An 8507-nucleotide genomic window follows, 5' to 3' on the forward strand; every position below is an offset into this window, starting at 1 on the left:
AGAGCTAGAGTCCTCAGCCCAGCACACTTTCCTTCCAACCCAGGAGCCATCGTTGTCCACAGCAGAGACAGTGTATATGAGTCGGAAAGTTGGCAAGAAGCTGGCATGAAGTTGAGAACTACAGGCCAGTTTACCCTTCCTCTGTGAAAGGAGGTGGCGAAGAAAGGCAAGAGAAGCAGCACTGACCCAGACAAATTCCATGTTTATTTCACAAACACTGGGAAGATGGGTTGGAGGTGGAGGTGGGACACGGGTGCCAAGCTGCACACAGTCAACAGCAGCCCACTCCCCACACTGCGGATCCAGCCAGGCAGTGCCTCAGAAGTGAGTGCAGGGAGGGCCCTGAACACCAAGCCCCCTGAAAGCCTAAGGGGCACAGCTCCAGCTGTTCCGGGAAAACCACAAATAAATAAGAGTGGGGCACGGCCCCGTCCACACAGATCATCTAATCACCCATCTTCACTCTGGAGGTCTGCAAAAGAAGAACAGGAGAAATCAGTCAGGGACAGAGAAACAGATTAGACAATGACAAATGACAGATGATCAGACCCATGGCAGGATGGACAGACCACAACAGATGGATGACTAGACCAGAATGGACATGTTGTGACAAACACAGTGAACAGAGACACAGAGACAACTACAGAGTTCAACTGTGGGACAGACAAGACAGAGAGAAGTGGCATATGGACAGTGCCAGTCACCAAGTCAACCCAGTCAGGCACCCACAGTCACACTCAGACACTCAGGCTGATCCTTAATCACACACACCTCCGATGTGCTGTCCTACTGACATCACAGTCAGACACACCAAGACGGACTGAGACAGACGCATCCCAACCTGGTCTAGACTACAAAGACAGCGAGGAAGAGACAAAATAACAGAACAGGAAAGAGAAGCTAAATCTTTTGTATATAGACACAACAGACAAAAAAAGACAGTTGTCAGTGATACCACATTGAAGACAGAAATAAATGGAGAACTTCAAAAGGGGAAAACCAAAAGATGGGAACTAGGTGGTGGAAACTATTTAAGAGGTTCTTATGGTTACAGGTGTAGACGGGAGCACTGTGGCTCCTCCAGAAGAAGGGTGAGGCTGGATTGGGGACAAGAATAGAGGCTTCCCAGGGGGATTCAGCACCTGAAGGATCGCAACGATGACCCCAAAGAGGCCGATGGCACTGCCAAAGATCTCCACAATGAGAATCTTTACAAAGAGGCTGGGGTTCTGTGCGTCAGCCAAGGCGGCACCACTGCCCACGATGCCCACGCACACTCCACAGAAGAGGTTAGACAGGCCCACTGTGAGGCCAGCCCCAAACATGGAGTAACCTGGAGGGATGGAAGGGCAACACTGAGGCCAAGCCAGACACAAGGAGAGATGAGGGCAAGGGATTCAACATGGACTAATGGGGCCAGCCACCACCCCAACTCTACAAAGCAGCCCAAAGTAGGTGAGAGAATATCAAAATGAAGACTCTAAGCTGGGGTGCGCACTGGAGGGGGAAGCAGCTGTGAAGCCCCAACTTTTTGCCTTCACATACCCACCTACCTGCATGGTAGTTTCGATGGCCAATGGCCTTGGGGTCAGTAGCACTGAAAGGCTGAGGGAAGCAGAGAAATAATCAGAAATCACCCCCTACTCCACTCCCCCTCCTCCACCATCACTAAGCAATATATAAACACACTGGAATAGATGCCCACCCCACCTAGTCCTCCATACCTCAGCCATGTTGCTAATGACAATCGCCATGATGATGCCGTAGATGGCCACAGCCTCACAGAAGATGATGCTGGTAGTGGTAGCAGGGGATTAGGGGGTGGAGAGGAGAAAGAGTTGAGAAAGAAACCAACCTTCCTCCCTGAAGAGTCTCCAGCCACCTCTCCCCCACTGACATCCGACCCCAACAGGAGGCTTGTCAGGAGCAGCACGTCAGGCAGGTCAAACACACAGGCAGCTACCAATGCAGCTGGTTCTGACAACCTTACAAGGGTCCTACACTTACCTGACCAGGTTCTTGGTCTTAATCCTGGGGGCCTTCACCCCTCCCCCAATGATGGAAGAGCCAGTGATATAGATGCCCCTGGTGGACGGATAAGAAACCAATGAGCAGAGGCCAATCCTGTCATTGCCCCCAAGATGACTAAGAACCCAGTGACACCACTTGCTATGATTCAGCCCCTCCCCTGACCCATGACCCCAACACTTACCATGCTGCCCCAACCACAGACAGAGAGATAGCTAGGCCAATGCCCAGGTTTGACCACATGAAGGGGGAAGTCTCCGTCAGGAACCTGGTGTGCAGACGGGGGAAGACAATTCAGCCGTGGTGGAGAAGTGCGCACAAAATCCACTCCCTCCCCAACACCCCTAGTCCTCGATGCTGAGACAAAACACTTCATGTTTCCCAAAGGTCCCCATCCCAGACAGCTGGGGGGTGGGGTGGGGTAGGGATCAGATCAGAGAGGGCAGGCTGCAAAGAAGCTCCTAGGGCAAACCTCTCCCTTACCATGCCACATCAAAGCGGAAGCCCAAGTCAAAAATGGTGTAGCAGATTCCTGCAGCAGTGAGAAAAACGGGGGTTAGGGACTGCTCTCTAGAGAGAAGAGCCACAACTTAGGCAAGAAGCTACTGCCCAGCTGATGGGTCACCTTCCCAAAAGGTCTGCCTACACCTAAGTCAAGGGAGAGTCCTCTGGCTGGCCCCACGTAAAAGCACAGCTTCCTATACAAATTCCTCTATTCAGACCTCCGTTTTCTGCCACTCCTTCAGGAACATATCCCCTCTGTGACACCACCTCCCTGACCCAGACCCGTCAAGAGGAGCCACCGGCAGGCCTAAATACCCTGGAGGAGGGGAGGGAGCAAGAGCTCTGGCCAGGCCCCACCAGATGCAGCCAGCCCAATCCGAGCCGCTGTTTACCCAACACGCTGTGCGTGTGGGGGGAGAGCAAGACTACTGGGAAAAGAGGAACTGGAGCAGCCGGCTCGTGACCCAAGCAGGCCGGTCAAGAGCAAGAGAGGGACGACAGCAGGGAGCGAGGGAAGGGGGCGGCAGTGACAGAAACGGACAAGGGCTGCGCTCGCGGTCCCCAGCGAGCCCCGCCCGCGCCCCTCCCCAAGCAGCTGGAGATACGGGTCTCCTCTGTCGGGGTCAGAGGCCCGGACAGACGCGAGGCAAGTCCAGGAGCCCGGGGTGCAAAGCCCGCGCCGGGGCCCAGTATTCCCAAGCCTCCGCTTCCCCGCTGGGCTCCAGCCGGGCTAGCTCGGCCCGATGCCGGCCCCGCCCGCCAGGGCCCGGCCTCACCCACAACGAGCAGGCAGGCCCAGAAGGCCACGAAGACCCCGGAGTAGAGCAGCACTAGCCCAGTCATGGCGGCAACGACGGCGGGTCTCGGGTCGGGGGCGGGGTGGGGGGCCGGAGCTCAAACCTCGTCCCGGCGTCCGCCGTCCGCCCCGCAGTGTCACCTGACCCGCCCACGTGACGCGCCGGCGCCACGTGACCACACGCCAGGCCTGGCGCCCCAGCGCCGCCGTTCTAGAACTTGGTGATGCCGGAAGTGCGGACGCAGAGGATTGTGGTGGTTGTAGTCTCGCACCCCTGAGGGCCTCGGATGCCCACTCTTACTTACCTGGCCGGTCAGTCTCGCGTCCGACCAAGCTCGCTCCCTCTGCGCCCCGACACTCCGTCCTGCTCCGGCCACCAGCCCTGCTTTCCTGATCGCCGCCGCCCTAGCTTAGTCTCCAAGCCAGTGCTGATCTCGCAGGCCTCCCCACGACCGTCCCACCCAGTTCCGCGAGGGTGTCCGCTCCGTCCCTCACTGAGCTCATGCTGTTTCCTTTGCCTGAAGCACGCTTCTTCGTGCTCACCCCATGGCCCAGCCAACACCTACTGGTCTTGGGATACCATTCCCCCAGGAAGGGTTCCCTAACCAGAGGCAGGGGAGTGCGCCCGCTCTGGGCTCCCCCGCCGCCCTGGCGATCATTATGAAACTTAAGCAAGAGCATGTCACTCTCTTTGAAATACCTCGGAGGCCCCCATTTCCCTCGGAATAAAAGCCATAGTCCTTAAAATGGCCTACTAGGCCTCTACTGTTGCGCCTCCCCATGCCTCCTACCCGACTTCATCTCCTAATACTTCCCCACTAACTCCCTCCTCTGACTGCACTGGCCTCCTGGCTGTTCCTTGAACACACTTGTCACACCCTCAACGCGTTGCACTTGCACTTGTTCCCTCTGCTTCTCCAAATTATCCGCGTGGTTCATTCCTAACTTCTTTCAGCCTTCGCTCACCTTCAGAAGGCCTTCTCTGACCATCCTGTTTAATACTGCAGCCCCTTCTCTTGCACTCCTTCCCAGCTTTACCATAGCCCTTATCACCATTCTGCATACTAAGTGTTCTGTGTCTATCGCCCCCACCACGAGAATGTAAGCACCGTGAAAGGATTCCTGAGCTCGCTGCTGGATCTCCAGTGCCTGGCACACAGTGGGTGCTCAATACATATCTGTAAAATACATGATTGGTGCCCACCTTGTCCCAGTTACCACGGTCGGTTTACAGAACTGCCTCTACTAGCAGACTGGGCAATCCCTGAGGGCAGAAATCACATCTCCCTGTTCACCTGCTTCTTCAACACGCTGGACAACCATAATATGCCAAGATCCTCGGCAAATGTGGGGAATTAAGAGGTGAGTCATTTCATTTCACCCCTCTGAACCTTTAGGGTCCAGCAACTCCACTTTGCTTGAAGCACCCACAGTGCTGGTTTACGCCTGTTTTAGCATGGTGTACCCTTTGCCCAAATGTCTTTTTCACCTCACTTCTGATTTTTTTTTTTCCCCCTCCAAGCGTTCCAGCTTAGGTAACACTCCCTCTGAGAAGCCTCTTCTGGGCTCCAGCTGCCCCTGGGGGCTTCCCTACTCATAAAGAATATTGCTTCACCATGTGGCAATTGCCTGTTTAACTGCCTCTCTTCCCAGCCACACTGTGAGGACAGGAATCCAGTCAAATACAATTCAGATCTCAACCCACAGGACCTGTGCAGGACCTGCGGTATTTGATGAATAGAAAGAAACAAGGAGAAAAATTATCTGGTTTATTCAAATTTCTGTGATCTCCCTGAGAAACTAATTGGAGTCAGTGTAGACCAGCACTGCCCGACAGAACTTTTTGCAATGATGGAAATGTCTTATAGCTGCACTGTCCTCTCATGTGGCTATCTGAGCACTGAAATGTGATTAGTGTGATTGAGAAACTGAGTTTTTAATCTTACTTAATTCAAATTTATGTTTGAACAGCCACATGTGGCCACTGTATTGGACAGCATAGGTGCAGACGAGTGGTTCTCGACTGGGGACGCTTTTGCCCCCACAGGGGACATTTGCCAACATCTGGAGACATTTCTGGTCATTACAACTGGGGAGGGGCGTGCTACCGGAACCTACTGGGCAGAAACCAGAGATGATGCTAAATATCCTACAATGCCCAGGACAGCCCCTCACAACAAATAATTATCTGGCCCAAAGTGTCAATAGTGCCAAGATTGAGAAACCATGGTCTAAACCATTTAGCACCTGCCTTTAACAAAGGCAGACCCTCAATTGTCTTGTGCTGTTGTTCCCAGGAGAACAGATGGCCCAGAAGGCTTCAGGGAAGACCCAAAGCGTTTCCGCATCAGTCGAACAACAGATATTTACCAAGCCAATATGTGCTAAGGTTGTGCCAGCGCCAGGACAGGACAGGAAGAGCTGAATCCTATCCCCAGTGAGGGGCTGCCTCAGTGACAGGCTCCTTCAAGGATCCTGGCAGAAGAGTGGGGTTGGTGCAGGGAGCACTAAAGGTCTTCAAGTCCACCTGTGGCTCTGGCCCCACATGGTATCAGCTGCTTCCCTCATCCTCGTAGGCGATGGCAATCCCTCGTCTTCCGGTCACGGCTGCCGTCACCGGCGTCTGACCCAGGCAGGGCTGCAGTCCCTGCCAGCTCCGGGAACTAAGGAATGAGGCTGCAGAGGGAGGGGATTGAGGCTGAGCGGCCTGAACATAGGGGAAGAATTCAGATGCGAGTGGAGATTTGCCACACTCACCTGCAGGGCTGCTCTCAGCCAGCTCCAGCTGGGGCCTCGGGGTTAGGGCTGAGCATCCAGGATCAGTTGATGGCTTCCAGGCAGGCGGGGGTCGGAGGTCCCCAGTAATGAGTGACACATCTGGGGTGTCCCACAGCTCCGAGTCAGGTGGAGGGAGGGGCACGTGGAAGGGAGAGCCTGGAAGGGAGGGAGGGAGAAAGCGGATCCATACTGGCCCCCCAACTCCATGCCCCAAGCATTTTTAGCCTAGGCAGTGCCCCCACCACTCACCAGGCAGTAAGTCCGCGTAATGTGTGAGGTGGGGAGCCAGGCCTGGAGGTGGCCATGCAGGGTTGCAGGCAGCCTCCAGCTCACACGGTGCCAATACAGGCCGGAAGAAGCTTCCAGAAGGCTGGGTGGCTAGGGCGCCCAGAGGACAGGCCAACAGCACAAAGACATCCACCTCAGGGAAGTTGGCAAGCTTGGCAGGCGTGGGTCGCCCCAGGGCCAACACGTAGCTACGCTTGCCAGCAGCCTGTGTCAGGTTCCGCAAGTGTGCCAGTGCCTCACGGTGTCGGGCCACACCCAACGTGCCCGCCAGCAGCCCCACCACACGGGCATCTCTGGCCCTCTCTACCAGATAGCGTCTACGTGCTCTTAGCCGCCAAGCCCGGGCACCTTCATCCTGAGTCCGCCCTGTGTCTGGGCAGCAGGAGGAGAAGGGCCGCCCTGGTGCCCAGCCCAAGAGCAGTCGGCTCAGGTCTGGGTCAAGGTCAGGGTCAGAGATGGCCTCAGAGCCCCCCACATAGAAGGCACCATACTCTTCCAAACACCTCCCTGGAGCCAGGGGGAAGCGGCGCCCAAAACGCTCCAGGGGCTCAGGATCTGGGTTGAGGGAGCCCACTGGCAGGGGAAGAGCTGGGCTGGAGACAAGCAGGTCCAGGTACCGTGGGCGCAGAAGGGTGGCCAAGGCCTCTGGAAGAAGGAGGTGGTGTCAGGGTTGGGGTCTGGTAAAGCAGGATCCCCCTCATCCCCAGGTGACTGAATGGGAATCAAAAGCAGAGGCTGGGGTCAAACCCATATTAAGAACTCCATGGGAGTGTACTGACATGGGGAAATTAAGGCACAAACTGGTCAGCCCACCCTTCCTGCATGCAAAGGCAAAACCCTCACCCAGGGCGTGGGCACAGGCCGGCTCACTCAGCAGCACCACAGGCGCTGTGGGGTCTGGGTTCTGGGCCTCGAAGGCCTTAGCGCAGAGCTCCAAGGCCACAGATCGCTGACCAAGGACGAAGGCAATGGGCAGTGGGCGGGCAGGAGGGCTTAAGCAGGCAGGGCCAAAATGTACAAGGGCCTGAGCTCCAGCTTGCTCAGCACCCAGTACATCCACACAGCAGCTGCAGAGGAGACACCATTAGTGAGAGGGGTTCTCATCGAGAAAAGCATTGCCGTCATCAATGGAAAATGTGGTCAATGAAGAATATGACGTTATGAAAAGAAGACACCGTCACTGAGAAGAGCTAGTATCAGGAGAGGAAACATCACCATCAGGGAGAAACACAACCATCGGGGTCAGACACTGTCATAGAGGGGAAATGCCATGAGCCCTGGATCCCTAGACCTACCCCACCCTCTATCGGCAAGCTCCAAGTTCACACCTGCCATAGGCTGTGTCTCCCAGAATGAACACCTTCGACCCTGTGGCCTCCTCCAGTCGTGCAGCCACGGCCCCAGCATCTCCCAATAGCTGATCAGGGAACTGCAAGGCCACCTGTAAGCGTAAACCATGGAGTCAGGAACAGCCTCTCCTCTTCAAGGGAAACCTTCCGGGAGTCCCTACCTAACCTTCAAAGTCCCTCCTGCCAGAGAAGCATCTTCCCTCATTCCCATCCTCACAAAATCACCCAAGATCCCGATCCTCTGGGCGACCCATCCGCTCCTCACCCGTTGACACCCCAGGTCGCGGACAAATCCAACGACTCGCTCCAGCTCATACACTCGGTCCAGGTCCCCAAGAGGAGTGCGCAGCCCGGCAGCGCCCGCCTCTAGCTGCAGCGCCGCCTCCGCGGGGCTGCTGAATGTAGACTCCATAGCGGGAGGCAGCGGGGACCTCCCTCAATTAGCTTCAGGCCCCGCCTTCTCAAAAACGGCCCTCATAGTGTCGGAGTCGCTTGGTGGGCGGGCGGGGGAGGGGGTGGGGGGAGGAGGGGGTGGGGGGAGGAGGGAGTGGGGGGAGGAGGGAGTGGGGGGAGGAGGGAGTGGGGGGAGGAGGGAGTGGGGGGAGGAGGGAGTGGTGGTGGTGGTGGTGGGGAGTCAGTCAGCCCGCAGCCGTTGGGCCAGGCCCCGACCCATCCAAACTCCCGTTTCTCCGCTACACGTGGGCCTCCCAGGGAGATTACTTCCGGGTGCTTGAGGCGGGGCTGATGGCAACTTCACCCATCTA

General features: G+C 56.4%; 2 protein-coding genes across 4 annotated transcripts; both read right to left on the reverse strand.

Moving 5' to 3' along the window:
* Window positions 1-182: 182 nt before the first annotated feature.
* Window positions 183-3441, reverse strand: ATP6V0B (ATPase H+ transporting V0 subunit b). 2 transcript variants are annotated; one of them, XM_022575510.2, is made up of 8 exons: window positions 3309-3441; window positions 2512-2560; window positions 2213-2296; window positions 2008-2085; window positions 1725-1794; window positions 1554-1605; window positions 1143-1333; window positions 183-472 (listed from the first exon to the last, which is right to left on the reverse strand). In XM_022575510.2, exons 1-8 carry the CDS (start codon window positions 3373-3375, stop codon window positions 446-448), a joined length of 618 nt encoding a protein of 205 aa, XP_022431218.1. In that variant the 5' UTR covers window positions 3376-3441; the 3' UTR covers window positions 183-445. The 2 variants fall into 2 exon arrangements, with proteins under 2 accessions (XP_022431218.1, XP_089750641.1); XM_089894515.1 differs by lacking the exon at window positions 2512-2560 and having other exon boundaries at window positions 3309-3376.
* An 89-nt stretch (window positions 3442-3530) lies between these two features.
* DPH2 (diphthamide biosynthesis 2) lies at window positions 3531-8249 on the reverse strand. Of its 2 annotated transcripts, XM_022575507.2 has the most exons (6): window positions 8009-8249; window positions 7723-7835; window positions 7238-7461; window positions 6356-7039; window positions 6086-6262; window positions 3531-6004 (listed from the first exon to the last, which is right to left on the reverse strand). In XM_022575507.2, the coding sequence occupies exons 1-6, from the start codon at window positions 8153-8155 to the stop codon at window positions 5880-5882; spliced, it is 1470 nt and encodes a 489-aa protein (XP_022431215.1). In that variant the 5' UTR covers window positions 8156-8249; the 3' UTR covers window positions 3531-5879. The 2 variants fall into 2 exon arrangements, with proteins under 2 accessions (XP_022431215.1, XP_089750614.1); XM_089894488.1 differs by lacking the exons at window positions 7238-7461; window positions 8009-8249.
* Between the last annotated feature and the right edge of the window lie 258 nt (window positions 8250-8507).

Source organism: Delphinapterus leucas, chromosome 1 (genome assembly GCF_059928025.1).
Source record: "Delphinapterus leucas isolate spDelLeu-1000000601 "Yukka" chromosome 1, BTC_Dleu_Yukka2, whole genome shotgun sequence".
Classification (NCBI taxonomy): domain Eukaryota; kingdom Metazoa; phylum Chordata; class Mammalia; order Artiodactyla; family Monodontidae; genus Delphinapterus; species Delphinapterus leucas.